Source organism: Embiotoca jacksoni, unplaced genomic scaffold, assembly GCF_022577435.1.
Source record: "Embiotoca jacksoni isolate LCO1_2020_lvr unplaced genomic scaffold, fEmbJac1.0.p SCAF_2, whole genome shotgun sequence".
Classification (NCBI taxonomy): domain Eukaryota; kingdom Metazoa; phylum Chordata; class Actinopteri; family Embiotocidae; genus Embiotoca; species Embiotoca jacksoni.
Genome location: NW_027185340.1, coordinates 17,905,374 through 17,928,755, shown reverse-complemented (window position 1 = coordinate 17,928,755; position 23,382 = coordinate 17,905,374). Strand labels below are relative to the sequence as shown.

At 41.0% G+C, this 23,382-nt stretch overlaps 1 protein-coding gene across 1 annotated transcript in view; it reads left to right on the top strand.

Annotated features, from left to right (window-relative positions):
- tfpia (tissue factor pathway inhibitor a) overlaps positions 1-23,382 on the top strand; it is a 41,855-nt gene that overhangs the window by 6,028 nt on the left and 12,445 nt on the right. Inside the window, exon 2 of the mRNA XM_069154844.1 lies at positions 16,425-16,628. Coding sequence (XP_069010945.1) covers positions 16,425-16,628 — 204 coding nt within the window. The remainder of the gene's footprint in view (positions 1-16,424; positions 16,629-23,382) is intronic.

Below are 23,382 nucleotides of genomic sequence, written 5' to 3'. Positions count from 1 at the left end.
TTCCACATGTGATGTTAAGTTTGTCGAATTTTGCTCTCGGGGAGGAGGGGGAAGCTGTTCTGGGCATCAAACCTTTTGAATCACTGCTACCCTACTTCCAGATGAAAGGCAGACTACTTTGCAGTATGCTGAATGGATGGTGTCTTGCGAGAGAAAAATACCTGTCCACTTGAGTTTGACACGGCCAGGGAGATGACAAATGCACCCGGAGGAGCGTCAGCCACAGGTTAATCTGTTTTTTTTCCTGAGCGCTGTCGCCTGTAGAAATTGGCAAACGATACTCCCTTGGCTCTCCACTTAGAGAGAAGATGCTGTCTCCTCGGTCATTTCTCGACTAGCCTGACAGTATTTAGTTAGCCTTTTCGCTCTCAGCAGACTCGACTCCGAAACCGACAGTCGAGTTTAATGATGGGCTGTTACTACTGGAATGATGAGGCTGTGCGATAACCGATAGTCGTTCTTCATTTGCATGGGAACTGTACGTTAGAAACATTTAGAAACATTTCATAGAAAATAGTTTGTAGTTTTTCGATGGTTCAGACTTTCGGATCAAATTACAGGAAGTACAAGCAAGTTATCACCAAAAATTAAACAAAATTAGATGATAAAAGACCACAAGAGAAGTAAAAAATGAGTCATGTTAGTTCATGTATTTAACTGTAAATTAGTCTCACAAATAAATCATCAGCTAAGTTGGGGGGAAAAAAACATACAAATGTTGAAACAACTTATTCTGCTGGTTTTAATGGAATAATAAAGATTAAATAGTGGCAAGCTATTGAATGTGTTCATTATTTTTTCTCAATTGATGTAAAGGCTACCAACCAAATTAACAATACGTAGACGTCAGATGCACAAACCAATCAACGTCAAGTATAGGGAGACTGCTTTATCATTCCAGGAGTCAAACCAGACAAAGCAGGCTTGTTGTGCAGATGTCCTCTTCATCTGTATACATGTACGGTACATTGTAACTTGAAGGAGTCTGCAGCTGAGGACACATTATTAGTGTCTCTCTGTAGCTTACAGGAAGCTTTAATCTCATATGTTGACACATAATTGGCATTTTGCGCAAGGGGTGAATGACACGAATATGTCTACTAATTAGGGATGGAGCCCTGCTCTATGTGTGCCTTCATGACTCACTCACTTTACTTTGTTTAAAAAAAGATAGCGGTATCTTTTCAGAGTGTGGAAAGTTTTTGCGGCTGAGTTCAGCTGGAAATCTGCCGATGGATAAGGCCATGGCAGAGTTTCCTGTTTGAGTTGTATTGACGATAAATGTAAGCTTTATTTAAGGAAGACAGTTTCAGGAAGTTATGTGTCTTGCAGGATACTGAACTTGTGAGATAACGGTTATTATCAGAGCACTGTATGGAAATGAGCAATGTTCAGATGTCGAAAATGGAAATGTGGCCTGAGATATGCAATGTTGTTAAATGACTTGTGTTACTGTGTTCTTTCCTTTTTAATGCATTTTGCAAGCAGCATAAAAAAGCGATCCCAGCATGCCGTCACATCATATGGTGGAGAAAAACCTACCGTTATAATAAGGAGTTCTGCAGACTAATTGCTCTCAAACATAAAAGCTAATGTCACAAAAGAAAAGAGGTGAACTAAGTCTGAACTTGTTGAAGGTGCGTTTAAACACATTACTTGATCCAAAGACGTAATCACTTTTTCTTCAGTCTGTTCAAGTTCAGACAAAGTAGACCTGGCTACCTGTTTCTGTCTGCTTGAAGTTGACTATGAAACTCAGCTTATGTTGTTTTTGCACTCCATTGCTGCTCTGTATGAGTTTATGTTCACTCTGTTCAGCTCTGCTGTGGTCTGTTGAGAGTATAGCCAATCCACCGAGTTGTTCTTGTCCCATGTTGTTTCTTAAATAAGATTTTCTCAGCTTCAGCCGCTGAGAAAAAAATTGACATTACAACATTGACTCAAGTTATCACAAATGACAAAGGAGCAAGGCCATTGGACAAACCAATTAACAGTTCCCAGCATTCCTTTTCCCAGCATGCCTTCATAACTTTTGAAAATAAAGAAAAAAATATCAAATAAGCCTAAGTGATGGGTGGAAATTTATTTTAAATAAACTATCCAGTTTTGGAACATTTTAAAAAGACAAAGACAAGACAAATATAAGAACATGAAATAAATGATGTCTCAAACCACAAGAAGATATTGTAGGAATGGGGTATATACAGTATATCTATCACCCAATCACTGTGCATGGTCTTGAATGTCATTGGGGTCCAACATTGAAACAGTGGACTGTCGCAATGGACCTTCAGGTCCCCGGCGCATTGCTCTGTCTACGTCAATATTTACGCCAGTGGGTTGAATTAATGTCACCATTGTTTACATTTAGCCCCACAACCTTTAACCTTGGGAATGTAATGCACGTCAAGGTGCAGAGCAGTGTCAGGTTCAATGCAAGTCCATTCAAAATTAAAAGATGTTGCACAACCCTGCACCAGTCCACCATGCTTTTGTTGTCGTCAGCTTCATCCGGGCGGTACTTTCATATCTAATAGAACATCTTTAAACGGATGAACACGAGAAAGAGACAACGAAAGCCAACTATAATAGAAAAACGTCAACAAGCTCTTTTTTTCAGATAAAATATGTCACTGCCGGCTGATATTTCAAGCATGGTTACTTTTATGTAACCTTGTGGGACTCAATTATTGCACGCAGTTTAAACACGACTGTGACAATTGAACAATTTATTATTGGAAATGTGACATTTTAAAATCCATACCGAGATGTGTGTATACGCACTCGGATAAAATAAAAGGATTTAAAACAGCAGGATGAGGACATATCCGGGCTTCTGAGCAAGTTGAAACAGCCATCCATTATGTACACCAGCTGTATCCTGAACAAGGTCACAGGGGAGCTGGAGCGTATCCCAGCTGACTTTGAGTGAAGGCGGCGTACACGCGGGACAGATCGGCAGTCCATCAAAGGGCCAACGCAGAAAGACAGACAGCTGTTGAAAGATCAAATAATATACGTTTGCATCTGAACACACTGCTTCTTAAATCTTCTATTGAATCTTCCTCTCCGATGTAGTTTTTTTGTTTTTACAAAAAATGTATTGTTTGTTACTTTTTACACAAGGTCAACTTTAACTACCTAAAAGATTAAATCGGAATTGTCTTCTATAATTTTAGCTCATCTGGTTTGTACGACACGCTTGAGGTCCTTGCAAGAACTTCTAGCAAGTCCAGTTGCCTTCAGATAATACTTGGATATAGCGTAACCTGGATAAATGTGAATCTTCAGACATATTGGATGGATTCTCAACATTTTGTACAGATTTCATGTTCACCAGAGGATGAATCCTAATACTTTGGTGACTTTTCATCTTGTGCCTCCATGAGACCGACAGCAACGGTCTGAAGGATTGTCATGAATGTCCCCTCTCTGGATAAATTAGATTATCTTTGATGATCCCATAACTTTTTATTTGGTTGATTTACCAGTCGATCCACGTGCAGACTGTCATCTATGGTCAAGAGCTTCGGATTGTGACTGAAAGAATGAGATTGCGGCTATAAGCATGTGAAATAAGTTTCCTCCGGAGCTTTGCCAGGTTTAGCCTCAGAGATAGGAAAAGGGGCTCCGACGTCCGGAGGGATCTCGGAGTAGAGCCGCTTGTCCTCCGTGTAGAAAGGAGCCAGTTGAGTTAGTTCGGGCATCTGATCAGGATGCCCCCTGGGCGCCTTCCTTTGGAGGTTTTCCAGGCACGTCGTCATGGTATGAGACCCCGAAGTAGAGTTGAACACGCTGGAGGGATTATATATCCCATCTGGCCTGGAAACGCCTCAGAATCCCCCATTAGGAGCTAGAAAACAGGAGAGAGTGACGTCTGTCCTAACTTGCGCGACCTGCTGCCACCACAACACAACCTTGGAAAATGGATGGATGGACAATCAACCTTTTTTTTTAAACTTCAATGTTCAATACATGAAGTAAATTCTTGCAAAAATATAATTTTCAGCTGTACTGTGTTAACTGATAATTAGGGAAACTGATGCTAAACTGAAATGGTGCACATTATATCCGTGAACTATTTTAGAATTATCATTGTGAGCATGTTTGCAATGCTGGCATCAACATTTAGCTCAAATTGCAGCTGTGCAGAAATACCTCGCTAAGTGCCCAGCAAGGCTAAGCGTGTCCAAGGGTGATCGGTGCTAAGGCGTGTTCAGACACAAACGGAAGTGACTTTTCACCTGGCTAAGCTGGACCGTTTGTGTTGTGTTGTCTTTGTACATTTCCTCCAGCTCGTGTGTGAATTTCTGTAAATTTGTAGGCCTGACGTCGTGGGCAATATTTCCGTCAAATATTAACTTTCCATTCACTTCAAATGCAATCGTAGGTCTCTAAAATGTGTTTTGAGGCTTGTCTGATTTAAACAGTAAATCCCCAAATGATCACAGATTCCAGGTTTGTAAAGTTTAGAACATCATTTTCTTCTCTGTCAAATCGTTGCTTTCCAGCGAATCTTAAAATACATCGGCGTCAGAGAGAGAGAGAGGACAAACGGATGCTGCTATTTTGGACAAACTGGAGATGGAACAAAAGCAAACTGTAATCTCATCTGAACTTTCAGTACCCCCTCGTATGTAATCGTTTGCTCAGCTGCAGTATCAGCAGCAGGGTTAGTCCCACACCGGAAAGCATGCTTTCAAACTTAACTTTCGGTCAGACTTCTACTCTCCAACACAAGATTCACTTCCTTTTTTTTCCTCATCTGTATTGTTTGAATGATAACTTGCAATGCAGAAAAGAACCGCTGCATTGATCCCCTAATCTAATGAGGAGTGCATCTACAGCTCGATCGGTTGAGGATGGCATTTGCACAGACGGGGGAATGAGCCACTTGTTCTCGCTCGCTGTCTGACCCATCGATTCAGCTTTGTGTAATCAGATCCACATCAAAGCTGAGGTGACACAAACATGAATGGCTGCAGTCTGTAGAATCCTTGAGGGTCTGTTCAGTGTTTTACAAAAGACAGCTTCATTGTATGCCGAGTATTGACACATTTAGGAAAACTGAGTTTTTAAGATCGGCTCCTGAGGACGAACAAAATCAGCAAATTGCCAACCTGGCTTGATGATTGCGATGTGCGATCCAACAGGTTTCCTGCTGTCGTTGAGTGGCTGCGATTCGGTCCGGCCTTTTTTTTTTTTTTTTTTTTTTTTTAATTATGGGATTCCCTGATGTTGCTTCTTATTTTTCAGAGGTTCTTACAAAAAACAAAAACTATCCCCATAGCAAACAGCAGACCATAAACACCGCTCACACACATCGTAACGGTGTGATAGCAGTGACGGGGAATAAGCTTATATTGAATTCATTCAGAATATTGCAAAACCTGCAGTACAGGATGTTTTGAAATTCATCTTTTAAATGAGTTTCGATGCTGAAACACGCCATTGAGGAGCAGAGGTGCCAGTACCAATAACACTTAATATCACACCCTCCTGTGTACATCACGGCTGTTGTTCTTCTACAAGGTGTCTATAGCCAATAAGAATGAGTAGCAGAGGGTGGATTGTGAGAGGATGAAGAGTGAGGAATTTTACTTGTTTTGTTTTTGACGTTAGTTGTGCCGGTATTTTATCACACAGCTGTTGAAATACTGCTTTTTTGTCAGTACTACTAAAATCTCTAATTGCATTGAAAATTAGAGTGAAGCATTATCCAGTTTTTGAATGTACTTTATATTCCTCTTTCGAAAATTGAGGGTTCCCCAGTTGTACGAAACCACTTTTAAACATTCATACCATATGTAAAACTCTGTTGTAAAACTAATTGGCCTTGATAGCTTGTTTTCCTGAGTGTAATTGCATTTGAGACGAGTGGATTGGAAGGAGACTGTGTAGTGTGTATTTGTCTTTAAAGGCTCAATAGTTCTTTGGTTGTTTTGTTGTTTATGTCGTATATCTACTTTTGTGGCTTATTTTAATTAGAGCTTATCTGCAGGCGAATCAGAATTAGACTTTACATTTTTGAGATCCTGTTCTATTTCACGGCTGTGTATAAAAACAAATGGCGTCGTAGGTCAGATGCAAGTTCTTATTTTTCCTCCACTTTATGCGGTAAATACATGCAGGAAATAGGTGAGTGAAATTTTCTTTGTGGTCATTCATTTTTAAGAATTAGTTTGAGACTATATGGATGTTTTTCTGGTTTTCTTTTTTGAAAAACAAGTTTATATATTTTTTTTTATTAGCATGCCACACCACTAGGGGCAGTATATGTGTGATGGTTCACATCACACAATCAATAATTAATAGACACAGGTGTGTAGCCTTACTGTGCGGTAGATATATTGGTCATTACCGAAAAAAATATAAAAAATTTGATGTGCGCTCTGCTCAAGTTCGTGGTAATCCTAAATGTACGCGTTGCAGTGGACATAAAAACGCATGTAACAAGAGCAGTCTCAGATCTTTTTGATCCACTTTCACATGCACCGGACGTACAGACCGGAAGAGACACGCAGTTTATAATTAATCTTACTAAACTTTCCGATGCGTGAAGCTTCAAAACACAAATTCATATTTCAGAAAGTGTCATAGATTTTACTGTCTCTTTTGATTTAAAATATGCTCCCTTTAAGTATGCGGCCCAGCTGGCCAGGGACTGAATTCTCTCCTGTATCTTCTGATTTCTGTTCCTCGCAGCATTTTTTTTTGCGTAGTAAAGTCACGTAAAATGAAGGATGATGCATACAACTGCTGCTAAATGATACGCTAATTATTTGTACCACAAAATAAATGTAGATCTCCTTTTTTTTTATTATTTTTTTTTTATAAAACCATGCTGACACAATAACGCAATTCCTGAAATTGGACAGGTTTATAAATAATCAGATATAAATTCAAATAATGTGGTTAGATTTGAGGTATAAATCACAAATAATAAATAAATAAAAATGATAAAAAAAATAAATCACTGTTCCAAAGCCTCTGTTTACTTCAAGCCGTTACAGACATGTTATTCTCATCTCATTGTAACACACCAGTCCTCTTTCTTTTTAATGACTGCCGTTGGTTTCATCACGTTTGAACATTTCCTATTACTGGTCTCAACACCTCCGTTCTTGAGAATCATTGCGAGTGACGTGATGAATATTTCACAGTGTTTTTTAACTGGGACTTCCTCCGTTTGGCAGATGGTGCTGTGGTACAACCCCCCCGCCCCCGCCCATCCCCCAGAGGCCTATGCAGCTTATGGCCAACTTATGCCCACATCACTGTTTGCCATATGCTCCTTCTGGACTGAGAAGTCACCATCTTCTGTCAAATTAAAGGGACCAGACGACTGGTTTTTGCTCCTACAGATGCACGCTTGATTTCTTTCAACGGCACCAGCAGGTTTACGGATATCCAACCTGCCGTTAAGCTAATCACACACACGTCCCCATTAGAGAGTCGTCTAGGAAACACACTTTGTCCAATTGATTGGCCGAGAACCGGCGGAGACAGACTCTAATTGGCATTGAGCAGGATTGTTCGGTTCGGCGGCGCTTGGACTTTTGCAAATGTCAGAGCGCGGATTTGGGTGGAATCGCCGAAGCGGGAGGGATTTCTGCTTCCCAATGTTGTTTTGTTATCCAGACCAAGCGGGGAAACAGGTAGGGGCTCAACTTAGATATTGCCAGGCAAAGATAATGCCGCTGCCGAGTGGAGTGATTTCCACCACTGAGCTGACACTGGAGAGAAGTCAGAGAAGTTGGATTGATAAAAAAAAATTAAAAAAATAAGCTACTCGGGTTTGCTGGATATGTGGAAGAAAGTTACAGCCATAAAAAAAAAGGTAGACAGAAAGTTAGATTTTTATTTTGTCTGACCAGAAACTGTTTGAAAGAGCAAAACAAAACCAAAAAAAACTCCAGAGCTTGTCTGTGGAAAAGGCAACTCGAGATAAATGTGGAAATCGGCTTGGCACGGACAAATGAGTCCACAAACGCTATCGACTTTCGGAGCAACAATTATCTCGCTCGTTGCGTCTCTCCTCCCTCACCACCTGCCATACCAACATGCAGGCTCTGATTAAAAATGCATGGCTCTTACCAGCCTTTTAGATCATTAAGAAGGCTCTCCTGCAGCCTCACAACTTATAGCAATGCAATCTTTTTTAGCAGCTCCCCGATAAAACGCAGAGACGAGACAATATGGGCACAAGATAGTGTGAATTTTCATGTGGCCCTGCACAGTTTTTCTTCTTTGCTGTCTCAAATAACAATCAAACCGCTTAACAAGGCAGAGTTTGTGTTATTTGCTGGGCATTGAGCTATATAGGACCAAGCCTGCCGCTACCCAAGCATGAATAGCTTCAGGGCAGCCCCCGAGTCTGTTTCCCGACCACACAACCAGAGCTCTCGCAGCTTTTTATCGTTTCTAGAAATGGCAACACGTTCCTCTCCTGGAGGCACGAACGTGTCCGTGTTTCAGTGGGATTCCTTTGCTCTGCTGGTGAAAATGCTTTCGGAAGGTGCTCGAAGCCCACTTTGATCTCGCCAACACAAAGAGCCATCGGAAGGAACTCTCTCCTGTTTGCTGCAGGAATGAGGTCATCTTTTCTGTAGCTTCTCTGAAAAGCCATAGTCTGTAGCTTCAATGAGCTGCATGACAAATGGTCGTTGTTTCTGTATATATTTCCTGTTCCCCACCCTCGTTTTGAGGTTCACCATTGAGCTGATCCTCCACTCAAGTATCTATCTTCACAATTCATTTGCGTGAGGTCTGCTCCTCTTGTATTTCAGCCAATTTGTTGGAGCCTCTTGTCACTAAGATTTCAAACCAACATGTTGGTGGAAAACAAATTGTGCAACACGGAACCAGCATAACGCATGAATTTGACCACATGACGCACGTAGATTGTCAACATGATACATGGGGTTTTGGAACATTTACAATGTATGAAGCCCGTGGAGATTCCCTTGTAAAAACGTTCCCACATATTTTCCCCATGTTTTCATATGTTGCAACATGTGGTGATCATATGTATCCAATGTGGAAATGCATATGTTTCATATGAAGCTGCAATACCACCGAGAGCTTCTAAAGGTTGGCTCAAAAAAAGCCTCCATCTCCGTAGACTCTCGTTCAATCTCGCTCATAAAATTCTAAAACAATAAAATTTCTCCACGAGTTATCGTGGTGTTGCTAACCAAAGTCGCTCCTTATTCATTTTCTGGCGGTGCGTCTTTTTGATTGACAGGCCTGTGGTGCAGTCAGGTTACAGCTGTCAGTGGGCGGGACGTAGTTTCGCCGGGTTTCCAATCGGATCAGTCAGATCCACCGTTCGCTCCCCCAAAGCCCGTCCAAATGTGGTCACTACCGGCTCACTACTGCCCAAAATCTGAACTTGAGGCTTTATAACGGCCGTTCACAAACCAATGGGTGACGTCACCGTTGGTTACTGCTTGACGTAAACAAATACTGTTGATGTATGAGTGTGCTTCTGCATCTGCATGTCCAGTATGTCACTATTTACTCAGATCATTACATAATAGTATTTATTTAGGCCCAGTATGGAAATGTCTGACACAGAGACAATTAATGTGACTTTCTAAGACGTATATATTGGTTCAGAGTGAGATAAATAAATGAAACCGAACAACGACAGTGTTACCACAAAGTAACACACAAAGACATAATGAGGATGGCCTCATTTACTGAGAGGTCTGCCGTAAAACCATGAGACAGGCTGTGACTCACAGTCAGCCCTTTGTCCGCCGGCCTCAGGGCTCGGCTCTGATAAACACTGACAGCCTCTCTTAGGTTTCAGTCCTATCTGCACGGGCACGGCCGAATCGCCCTTTTGGTTTCTTCATAACAACATACTGCTCTGACTAATGCAATCTAACATCACTTTTATTTCAAGAAATTTGTACTTTTGAGCTATTTAATGAAGTGAGTCGGTAAAGAGAGAATAAAGACTGAGTACATGTATATTTATTCTATATATTCGTACTTTCCTTGCAGACTAGGAGTTCATCATCTAGTTCAATGAATATGACACTTCTTATTCGGTCAAACCCTAAAAGTCATGAGCTTTTATTTTAAGTTGTTGTTATTTTACTATTTGAAAACAATAACAATGACTTCAGGTGAACCTTTAGACTCCTGGATGATGTCACTGATAACAGATTGCCGCCAGGTGGTGCATTCAAAAGGCTCTATCACGCCAAACTTGCGACAAAGAAAACTATGTTTGAAACATGTATTGCAGCATTTGAAATCATCCTTTGTTCAAATATTTCACTGCAAAAGAAACAAAAACAAAATGATCAACACAAATAGGCCTCCTGTACCTTAATGATAGAGGTCATGCTCTTATTCATTTCTTATTGTTTTGATACTCTGGTATTGTCGTTTTACACTTATTCATGTTAGTGAGCAAATATTTGTTTTTAAACGTGACTGAGCATTGGAAAATGTATTTTAAGAAAGGACTATTTTCTCTAATGCAGTATAAAGTCATAGAGGTAAGGCTACAAATGTCACAACCACCAGGAGATGTTGAGACTGTGGCATTGCTCCGCTCCTTTTCTCTGTTTTCTGTTTTCTGTCTGCTTCACTTTCTTAGTACACCATGCTTTTTACAAATTCGATTTCACCATAACACCACACTTAAGCGGGAAGGAGTTATCAAGGATTCGTGCATTAATTGCTGCATTAATACCTCATGAAATCATTAGGAAGTAACATTACTTCCAAGTCTTTCATTCATGTTGACGGGCCGCAATCACGATCAAGTCGTGAGAAGCTAACGCTGAGTTATTGTTGACTACAGTGTTTGGATTTTAACAGCATTCATGAGCTCTGCGCTGTGATTGGCCAATTTTTGGATCAGTCCATTTACCTGGTTTTAACGAGGTTACCCAGGTTACCATGAATAAGACACGGACGTAATAACTCGGACATCATAATGATTGCAAAACATTTGTTCTCGCATTCATTCTTTTAACAGGTTCTAGCAGTTACTGCAGTTTTACCCACACTGGATAGTAAAGACTAAATGTTCACCACTTCTTCACTTCAGAGCCCACAAACATGACAAACTCTTAAGTAACTAATGCTTACTTCATGATGATTTAAGATGTGCTCTGTGCTGCTAAATTTGGTTCAAAAATTCATCACAATCATGCTTAATAAATCCTAATCATTGATGATGTACTCACCTTTATTAATGCTTTAATAAATAGGTTGTCCATGCATGAGATCATGAATTCAAGACTTTGAACTCATGTTACTTCCTGATCATCCATGAGGTATTAATGCATGCAGCAATGCTTGCGTCATACATTCATTCATGATAAGTCATGTACCCTTATGGTAAAGTGTTACTGATTTTACTTTAATAATGTATGAGGGAAATTAAGAAAAAAATCTTATTTACAAGAGAGTTTGGCAAATGCTACAAGACACTCGTACAGTGGGGAGGGCACGGGGTTGAAGTGTGGAGTGCTCTTTGGTGTTTTGTGTTTGACTGAGTCACTCAGTAATGGGCTGCGTCTTGTTGTTTGCTGCTTCATGGCTTCTGTACAGTTGTTATTTCAATCCCCCCGAAAAGAAGATGCAAGATAATCTTCTGGGTACACGAGGCAAGCTGGGACTGGGCCTCGAGCAGACTCAACCTGCCCGTATCTGGAATTACAGAGGTGCTTGGCACAGTCCACATGTTGAGAAACTCAGATCTTTATCCAAATGTATGTGTGCAAATCTCGGCCAAAGCTGAACCTGTCAGCATCACTCAGGGGACTACAGCTGCCAATGGAAATGTGATGCATCTAGAATCTGCTTCCCCATTCAGCGCGGTTCAGAATTCAAGGAGCTGGCTGATTTGTTGGTAGGCTTCCAAGGACTCTGCTGATGCATTGTGTGAACGGGACTATATTTACTTACTCTCTCTGTTCAACACTGCGGAGGATTCCCGATGACAGATCTGGAGCTTTGGGTGGATTTGTAGAATGCTCTGAAAGGTTTGCGTTTAGAGCCTTTTTGTTAGGGGTGTGTATTAGACTTTTATTGACTTTTTTATTTTTTTTTATTGACTGCATACTTTCTCATCTGCAAATTTTATTATGCATAATATAGCTTATATGAAGCCATTTATATAATTATTAATTTAAAAATGATTCTTTATATAATTCTAAGCTAGCAAGAGGGTGTCCAGTTCCACTTGCACGAGTTTTGGATTTAAAAAAGGAGGAAAAACTAGATATTAGTGTTGTTTATTCCCTTTGTTTCAATGTTTAATATTTGTCTGGCTGTTAGCACTTCTAACTGCATTACCATCATGCTGTACCATGAAACTTCAACTTTAAACAGAGTAGCTGTCGACTTTCAAGATGCACAAAGGCTGGCACATCAGTCACATCACACTTGCCAATCTTATGCACAAAAATGTAGTTTTCAGGGTCTGATTACCTCCTTTTGCTGTTCTCCTAACTGAACTTAATCGTACAGATGGTTTTTCACGTAAAAAGCTTACCCATATAGGCAAGGCTGCAAGACTTCCCAAAGTAAAATTCTGTAGGAAAGGCTGTGTTTCATTTATGGTAGCTTCAAATTGTTTTGAGAAAAAGCAATTTGGAACACCTGACACTGAAAATGTGTTATATTCTGAATTTATTTGGAAAAAATATACACAGATCAATGTACATCCTTACAACTTCTACCTGTATCTAGTGTCCCCCCCAACACCCCGCCCCCTAAAAAAAAAAAAAAGAAATACAGTGCGAACATACTCATAGAACTGAACTGCACTTATATCCAGTAACTACTATTTATTTACTTGCGTTACCATTTCATTTCAGCTCGGTGTGAGATTCGCTGATGCATTTTTCTGTGGGAAATGGTATTTTGGTAGTAATGTATTCCCAGTCAGGGATCATGAGGTTACGCAAAATTACACTTTGCTGTTGGGTGTCAAATAAGATTTAAATACATAACTAGACACGGGTCAACCTTTTAATTTGATTAATAGGTGCACCTACTGGTTCTACTGTTTTAGCAATTTTTTTTTATCGTACTATAAGTTGCAGTCTGTATTTAAAAGAAAAAATATGATTAAACCCTTAACTTGCATGCATCTCTGTGAGTCCATGTTAATGTGTCTTCAAGCACTTTTCTTTGGTTTCCTTGCAGCAAAAATGCTGTACTTTGTCTGTCATCATTGTCTCCTGTTTTGTTTCTTATGGACTGCCTCCCAGTGTGCGTGAGTCTGGCTGTGGAACACTAATGATGGAGAAACACACTGCTTATTGTACTTTGGTCTGTCTGAGACGAGAGGAGCAGAAATCAATAGGAAGGACTTGTTTTCTTCCTTCTCCTTTTTGGATGGACAAATGTTGCCTCATTGAACAGTCTCTCACAGTCTGCTCCATATCTGCACTGTTTTTTTTCTCTAAAAGGAATTACTTTGTTGCAGCCATGGTAGCTCCCGGGCATTCAGTGACAAAGACAAGGACAAACAATCCCAACTTGCCATCATTTCTCTGTAAAGTTTGTTCAGTGAGGTTCACCAATAATATGTGTTTACGAAGCCAGAATGGGCTGGGTACCAGACGAAGGCCCGCATCACCGGTGTGGTGTTGTTGTGTAAACCATCCCCCCCCCCCCACACACACACACACACCCTCCCTGCTAGATGACCCAGTCTGCGGTTCTTATCAGCCACAAAAAGACGAACGTAAATGTGAAATATCGAAAGATGCTGCAGGGAAACCTCACTGCCCTCACCGCAGGCAACAGGTCTGGTGGAGGGAAGGAGATTGGGAATATTTGATTGGTGTCCCTGCAGCCTGCCTATAAACTGGAGCTGGACGGATAAAAGGAGGACACCAGGTTGAAGTGGTGGGCCGCTGCCATCATTACTCTGCCCGGCTGAGGGACTGTTTGTTGACTGTTGTGCCGATAGGAGAGGACAGTGTGGTTCCCATTAGAGGAGATGTTTTCGTGGAACTTTTTACATTGCAGGAAAGAAAACTTGACCTTTGTTTTTCAAGTTCGTTGTCAGAAAAGAATTTACTAGAATTGACATTAAACCACCTTTTGAGTTAAAGTATATTTGAGTGCTTTTGAACATCACGTAACAGTCAGTGAGGTTTGTTGGACCCTGCCCGCAGTGGCGCTCAGTACAATTAAGGCGCTTTATGAAATGGCTCTACTTTGCAGGCCTGGAGAGTACGTCCATTTTTATGTACAGTCTATAATTTATTCTCTAAGCACCGTGAATGTACAAACTCAAAGGCCATGTTCTTTTAGTCTGAACCAAAGCGATAGACCCTTGCGTAGTCTTTGTGACCCAGACCAAGTTTAAGCTGATTACCTTACACCAAACTCGCAAATATTTTAGCTGAGTTTTTCTGTGCCAGGCAAACTTTTGAGGGCTGAAATGGTCTACTCCTGCCTGTCACCCACGTTTCGTCGGATAAAGCAGACCCATCGTTACCCGCTCTGGAGTCTGTCTTTCAGTCCCCCAACATTTTTGTGGCATGCTTCAAATTATTGCCACACAAATCTGAGAAGGTGCTCCTCTAGTTCTGGCAGCTGTGGGAAAAGCTCTGAGAAGCAGTGAGTGACAGCCAGTTGGACATCAAATTTAAGCTTTATTTGTCTCCAACAGGTAATATAGGTAGAGTTTTTTCTGCCTGAATTATTACTCTCACTATATGACAAGCACATGCTGGGGATCCATAGCAACAGCAATCAATTTTTGTATGTTTTGTGATTTCTTTGTTTTTGTCGTGACTATTGATTTCACACAACTGGGAGACTAAATTCATTATTAATTCTGTGAAGAAATCACATAAGATTAAGGTTATTGATTACAAGGCTGTGCAATAAAGAAAGAAAATTTTTTTTAAACACTTGTCACTCAAGCTTCCACAGAGATCTGAGACCGGACTGAGATCTCTCGGTTTTTGAAGTAACTGCACCACTGCAGGCTAGAATAACAGAGGCCTGACCTAAAAACAGCAGGATTGAGGGCAGAAAAAGCCCTTTTTTTTTTCATTTTTATTCTCGAGCATCACACTGAGATAGTGATTTAACATTCGGCAACAATAGTTAGCTGAGCACACAGGGTTCCATGTCTTCCTGGATCTGACAAATCCCGCTTTTTATAACATAATGACATTAGGGAGCTGTGTCTATGCACAGCTTCATTGTCCACACCTTCATCAGATCTGGACAGTTATGAAAAATGTGACCTTGGTCTCCTCCTCGCAGCGAGCGAGCTCGCTTTCCAAAAACAGGGCCGATTATTCAACACACCGATGATCCAGTCTCTCAGTCTTTGCAATAAATAGCCTGATTTGCTGCAGTGAAATCGCTGTGTGCTGCATGCTGTCTTTTCTTCCCAGCTGCCACCTGCCTGGATCTGCTTTTATGTGCTGGACAGATTTAGGTGCTCCCTGATGGTTCCTTATTCTCAGTGCATGGCCAAAAAAAAAAAAAAAAAAAAGGACTTTAGGTAAAAAAAACAACGGTTTTATTTTAAGTTATTTTACAAAGACTGTATGTAAAAGTGGTCGTAGCTTCTGGCTCTGAAAAATTAGGCCAATGTGGAAGTGCTTTAAGCTGCGATACCACTGGGTGCCACTAGAGGTCGGCTTCAAAAAGCCTCCACTGCTCCATAAACTCTCACTCAACTAGTCTCATAAAATTCTCAGTCAATAAAATGTATCCATGAGTTATCTTAGTTTTGTTTGCTAAAGTCGCTCCTTTTTTTGTTTTCTGCACGTCCATCTGAAATTACCCCGTCATCTATTATAAAATAAGTTTCAAAAAGGTTTTTTTGGGGGGGCGTGTCTGTTTGATTAACAGGCCTGTGGTGCAGTCAGGTTACAGCTATCGTTGAGCGGGATGTACTATCGCTGGGTTTCCAATCGGACCAAGTCAGACCCACTACTCGCTCCCCCCAAGCTCGTCCAAAAATGGTCACTACTGGCTCCAAATCGAACTAGCAAGATGGCGCCGGCCAAAATCTGAACTTGAGGCTTCATAACGACCATTCACGAACCAATGGGTGACGTCACTGTTGGTTGCCGCTTGGTTATTTCCTAAAAAATTCAAAATAAATGTTTTGCAATACGAGTGGCTTTTCAGTCAGGTCACATAGTTTTTCATTCTCTGCAAGTCTTTCTCACCGTCTCCCTTTGCAACTCAGTGTATAAAGACAGTAAGCTGTCAAACCGTCTGAAGTCTTTTGGAAATCACGCTGCCATGCAACTTTACCTTATCTCAAAGCCCGGGGTTAGAGCTTGATGCTGTGACCTAATTTCTCTCCCACACCCCAAAAAAAAAAATAATCCTTTTTTTTTTTTTTTTTTACTGAATTCCACAACAAGCAGAGTGCTAAAAATTGTCCTCCCGTCCCACCACAGCACACGGAGAACAACCCGAGCTCTTCATCTTCAATGAGCTGTGCGCCCTGAAGGACAATCCGGGACCCTGCAAGGCCATCAAGAACCGCTTCTTCTTCAATGTCAACACGGGACGCTGTGAGCTCTTCGAATACGGCGGCTGCGGGGGAAACGCCAACAACTTCCAGACCATGGAAGCCTGTGAGGAGACCTGCGTGGTGTCAGGTGAGTCTGACCCTTTAACCGACTCCGGTGAGAAAGAAAAAGGTTTGTTTTACTGGCGAGCACATTCCCAGACATCACCGATACAGACGGGTTTATTTGTCATAATCACTGAACACGGGACAAGGATGTATTACAGCTTTGTATTGTTGTGTTGTTGTTGGCAACTGATCAGTTTTCTTTTCGAGGACTGTTGTTCCTCATTAGACTTCATTGCCACCTTGGGCATAAAATCCTATTACAAAGTCGTTTTGTTGGTATGCGGCTAATATGGAACGTTGCCAGCACATTAATTCTGAACAGTTTTGCTGAAGGCATCTGGTTAATGAAAAGAAAAAGAAAAAGAAAAACCTCTGAGAGTGCCAGTCAGCACTGTATTATTTATAGGTTACAAATACTAAACTGATGATACATTGCAGCTGAATTAATTGATCATGACTAAAAGCAGAGTGCTCAAACTCTTATCAAGTGAGTTTCACAGTTCTCATGAGTCCTCAGTAGATTTAAAAATCAATTTTCATTCTCACTGATCATATTTATGTGTAATCCAACATTTAAAATGAAAAAAAGTTAACGAAGCCCTGAACAGCAACAGATGCTGGATGTTTGTGACCTTGAGAAAACTTATATAATATCTATGGATCAGTCGGAACCTCCACACCGGCAGAGTGCTGCAACTCAGCGGGCTTCCTGGAAGTTGGCCAGTCAAAGGAAAGTGAGGTTGGAGGGGGCCTTAAAGAGACAGAGCTATCATGGCTTGATTCAGATAAAGGATGTCGAAAAAGGGCCAGTATGAGAGACAGGAAATAAGTATTTAAAAAAAAAAAAAAAAAATTAAAAAAAAGAAGAAGTTTAAAACAAGCCTGAAAATGGGCATATAGGTTTCCTTTAATTAAAAACAGAAATACAACAGTGTAAAAATACTTTTATAAATAATTATCGATAATAATAATCATTAGTAAGATGTATATAAGCATAAAATGTAAAAATTCTCATTATAGTAAAAAGACCCCTGTGAGTGTCATTATTATACAAGAAAAAGAAAATCTAAAAGTACCTGTTGCACATGTGCAGCAGTGGGACAATGATTGTTTCAGTTTTCAGCGTGTTGTCATGTTGCACAGCCGAGGTGCCATCACGCAACAATTCAGGTCGTTGTTGCTGACTGTTTTTCCTCAAAACACCTCAGAAGGTCACAGTAGAACTCGGTGTTGACAGGCTGATCCTGGGGGATGAATTCATGGAGCACAACCCCCGTGAATATCAAAGAAAACCCACCTGCTGTCTCCTGACCTGGCGCGCCTTCTTCAGTCTTGGACAGCGACGTCTTGCACCTCTTGAGACGTGAATGTGACCCAGAACACCTCGCCCGGCTCATTGCTTCTTTGCCGTCGGCTTTCTGATGCATTTCAAGGCTGTCCGTTGCCAATTTCTCAAGGTTGACACAAAATTGGATGTGCGCTCTGCTCAAGTTTAACATCCATTGTTAAATCACAAATGCCACTGTACACAAAAGAGTTTTATGGCATTGGTGGACATAGTTAGCTGTGAATGGAGCATTATTGTTCTTGGATGTGTTTTGTGAACAAGTGGTTTGACCAGAAAACATAATTCCCAAAAATGCCAATGCACTGTTGAACGTCTCAAACTAGATTTGACAGGAATCTGCCCACATTATGTTGGCAGCCTCCACAAACATGTAGTAATTTTGTCATTACAGGCAATATAACAATTCACTATGCAATTAGATTACATAAAAGTTCTCACTGGGGAAGAACTGCACCAACCATGTGTACAGAGTGCGGAGAGGGTATGAAGAAATGAAGTATTGCGTGTGGTTTACATCTGTAACGTTGCACGTGTTTGTGCCAGCGTGCTGCTTGAATAATTCAAGCTGTAAAAGATCCTGATTCAGAGGAGAAGCTTTTTTCAGCTCAATTAGAGTGAAAAGAAAAATGTAGTTTAAAAATACTTGTGTCCCGCTGGATGCTGGATGGGTGGAGAGAGTCTGTATGGCAGCGTTCCCAGGTAGGGGTTCAAAACGCACATTCAAAACTTCCAGATATTCATCGCGTGCAGTTTATTTTTCTCTCACACCAACGAAACATGCGTCTATAAGTTACTATTACTACTGATATTTCTGCACTTTTTAAAGTTATCAGTATTGGCATAAATCCCAGCAGTTGTTTTTGCACCAATTGTCAGGCATCAGTAGATCGTGATGGAAATTTTTTGTTGCTGTGGTCCTCTTCACCTTCGTGCAGTGACACAAGTTCAAACACGTTATGAGGCTGCTTATTTTTTCTGTGGTGTGGCGTGACTGGGACGCGCGTGCGCGCGCGCGCGCACACACACACACACACACACACACACACACACACAAAAGCTCAATTACAACAGAAAATCGCGGCTCACACGCAACATTTACATTTCATGTTTTATAACATTGTAAGAGTACCCCGAGGATGACTAAAAGTAGAGAGGTAAAGGTCACTGTGTGTGTGTGTGTGTGTGTGTGTGTGTGTGTGTGTGTGTGTGTGTGCGTGCGTGTGCGTGCATAACTAAGGCAATGGACTACAAAAAAAGGAACAACAGAATGCCTTCATCGATCTTCACTGTATCCCCTCTGATCAATTGCCGTTAAAAGCACGGTGATACCTGCTAAGTGCAACCTTGCCTGTGCAGCAACACATCCCGTCACTCACCACTTAGCTTTTTGTTAGAGGTCAGGAATATAAAAAACTGCAGCACTGAAAAGCAATCAAAGCTGCAAACAATTAAGACTCTTTCAGGGAGCTCGATCTGTGTACTGTGAGTCGATCCTCACAGGATGCACCGGCTCAGTTCAGACACGCTTCAGGTGAGTGAAATACGCGTTCGAAAAACACTTGAAGTCAACAAAAGGAAACTCGAGAACGGCAGACCGACAGTTTTCTTTGGCGCAAGTATGTAATGGGATCTGCCGTGTGCGGCAGGAAAAACAAAGGCGCGTGAGCGACATTAAAAATATTCCCGCAATAACACATCTAAGTACTTAGATGCCATGTTATTCTGTGGCGTGACGAAGTGCTTTCTCCCACCGGCAAAACTGTAACCTTCGCCCGTGGGATGCATTATGCAGTCGAGACAAGAGGATCATAATCCTGCAGCCGTTGCTGTATGCAATTGATGCTTTAATTTTTTTTTTTAGCAGTCGTCACACAAACAGTTCAGTCAAGACAAATCAGGTGTGTCGGAGTTTTTAGCTGCAGTGTGATCCAGTGATGACGTTCAAGAAATGTAAAGATGACTTAGTGTCGGGTCATAAAGCTGGTCTGTGTGTCATGAGTTAGAAACTTGCCGCTTTTCGATCATAAAGAACGACACCGCGTTAAACCGAGCTGTAAAACGTACTTTTATACATACATTTGTATGATTGCATTTAAAGGGCACTTTCAGGACCGCTTTTATTGGTTCATGGTTGAACAACAGCAACAGCAACAACAAAAGCATGTTACAGCGCAGGATAACAGTAGTGGTTGCTTTTATCTAAATTGAATCTTACATCCATGAGTGTATCGTTTTTGCTGCGCTGGGTGGTGACTTTGGTTCAATACTCAAAGTCGAAACTACAATGGAAAGAAATAAAATGTCCCAGTTCCCTGCTAAGTAATTCTGAGCGGGTTTTGACTGTCGAGTGTTCAAGCAGGAAAAGTGACAAAATTAAATAGACGCAAGGAATTTCTTGCAACTTTTGCATGCACGTTGGCGACATGGAGACGAACCCTTTTTGAAGCCAGCACGTAGTAGCACTTGATGGTGTTGCAGTTTATGGCACTTCCACATCGGCCTCATTTTTCAGACCCGGAAGCTACGTCCACTTTTGTACACAGTCAATGCTAAGAACCTCGAGGACCGTGTGCCCGCCGCACACCCTCAAACATCCCTCTCTCTGAGGGCTAATATCCAATTAATGAGGGAATGAATTTCAGAAGGACCACCAGAACACTGATCAGAAGGAGTGAATTTAACTAATGACACCATAACGACTTGTGGAAAAATTTTTTACTGACTTTGTATTGCATGAGAAAAGTTGACGCTTTTGTAATGGGAGTCTATTGGAGCCGGCCCCTAGTGGCAGTCAGTGGTACTGCAGTTTAAGGCACTTTTTCAGACCTGGGGCCTCATTAATAAAACATTGCGTGGCATCCATACTAAAAGTGTACGTGTGTACAAAAGCAGCAAACGGTGTGCGTATAAAAACATTCAGATTTATAAAACCGTGCGCACGCACACCCGCACGCAATGTTCCCTTTATAAATCACAATCCCCTTGGAAATGTGCGCACATAGATCAGCCTCACGCACCCTTCATTCAACCATGAATGGTCAATGCAAAGCATATTATAAAAGTTGATGCATATAAAATTATCCATGTGGATCAGTGGTTGTTCGGTGAATCGTGTAAACAACGGAGAAAACCCGAAAATATAATTTTTCCGACACAGAACTGGAAGTGTTTTTGGACGAGGTGGAGGATGTGAAGCTCATATTTGTTCGGTGGTCACAGCTGTTGGATCAAAAACAAAAGAAAATGCAGCGAGTGGTCACGTGTTGCTGCTGCATTGATAGAAGTTCCACCACGATGTCTCCATGACGACGCACCCCGTGCGCCTGAGAGCGCCGTGGAAACACTTTTACACACAACAACTGCATTAAACTATATGTGCACAATATGGGAATGTAAACAATGCAGGATTTTGATATTATGAAGAAAGACCTCAAGGATACACACAATGCACTTCTGTGAGAAACACTGAATGTAAACATCAGTTTTGTTTGTTTACAAAAAAAATCTCCGCAGGGCACCTTTAAGTTTCCTCAAAACAGCCATCTTTAAAGGGACGTTTCTTTCTTTTCTGTTTGATCTTTCCAAAGCTGCATCTTATATAATTTCCTGTTTGAGTAAAGTATGTTTTTTTCTTGGACACCAACGTCTGAAACAGTACACTACAAGAATGAGTATGCAATTAGTATTCAGTGTGTGAATGGGACACACCAGTATTTTACAAACAGCAGATATGAGTGTGCGTGCTTTCTAACATCTGAAGCCATTAATGAGGAAATGAAGTCGCCTTGAGCTCCACTGCAGTAAAACTAATGTCACATTAATCTAGTCTGGTTGATTAGGTCTAATGACTTTGTAAATGAATTTGAAAATCAAACTATATTAACAATATAAGGTTTCAATTATTACTGATCATCACCACCTATGCTTGCCTGTGTAATAATATGAAATACAGACATCAAATTCTACACTACGAGGTTGAGACTTTTCTACTGATGCATTCAGAGGTTTGAAAATGTCGTTGCACTTCTCACTTGCAGACAGCAAGATCTTAAGGGTTAATGTATTTTTGTGCATTTTTACGTAACGTCACTCATCCTTTGCAGCGGCGCTGGTATCATCAAATCAGTGACATTTTAATTCTCACAAACACTGCGAGTTGACACACTGATTTGATTTATTTCGCCTATCCCTTCTTAACGCCCGGCGATGACACCGTCACGGGCAGCTTAACAGGAATGTTCTCATAAAGGTTACAAACAGTCGGAGTGTTGAGGCTTATGGGGTACTTTTATTTGTTTCTTTATCTGTTCGTCTCTCGTCCTGACATTTTACTGCAACGAAAGTTGACCAGAAAGTCTTCCCTCGGTCTGCTGTACCTTTGATAGCTCTTTTTGAAGAGGTCAGAGACTCAGTGTGGCTCCGATGCACTTTTTTTTTTGTCCCCATATTCAGTCTGTCAGCCCAGAAAAGTAAATAAAGTAAAGAGGGAAAGAATAGCCAACAGAACAAATGATATGATACTGCTGTGGGTGACCAATGTTATTGCTGCTTGAGTTGTAATATATATATAATATTACATTTATTACTCAAAGAAAAAACAATACATAACCACAGCCAACATTCAACCAACAGAGGGCTGATGGGACGGATCAAATTAATAAAAAGAAGGGTTCCTACAGAGAGTTGTAGGTCCTGGTGTCTTCCCTCTAACCCTGAACCAAACATCAGAACTAGACACAACTACCAGGCCCATCAGAAACCACATCAAACAAAACTCTAACTCATTTGGTCACGAAGCAAAGATTTCTGCTCCTGCCGTGGCCGAAAGGTGGAAGAAGGTGAGCCAAGGTTCCTGCCCCTTCTTTATTGGTTTCCACTCAATCAGACCAAACCAGATGCACCTGAGGGAAGAAGATAAGACATCATGAGTCAAGGATCAGGCTCATGTCCGTGGGGGAGAGTGTAACAATGGACTGCTTTCCTTTTTAAAAAAAAAAGTCATTTTCCCAAGCGAAACCCTGAAACTATCAACAGTTGGAGCTTCTCACTGATGAGGAGTTTCTGTTTTTATTTTCCTTATGTGACAGTAATTTAAAAGTTTTGTTGAGTTTGGCCTGTTAATGAGGTTTAACATGTCATATTTAGAAAACTGGATTGACTTTTTCCCACTATCTAGTTTACATTTCATACACTTAGTGATTAATCAGATTGATCTGGAAAATAATTGGCAGATAAATTGCCCAATGACAAATAATCATTGGAGATAATAATTAGTTGTTGCTCTGCCTAAATCACTGGCATGTCTCATCTCGGAGAGGGATTCAGCCCTTCCAATTTATTGAGACAATGCCTGACATTCAATTTTTGTGCTGCGATAACACACTCATATTTCCTGTCCTCTGCGCTCAGCCTGCAGACGTTTGAACTT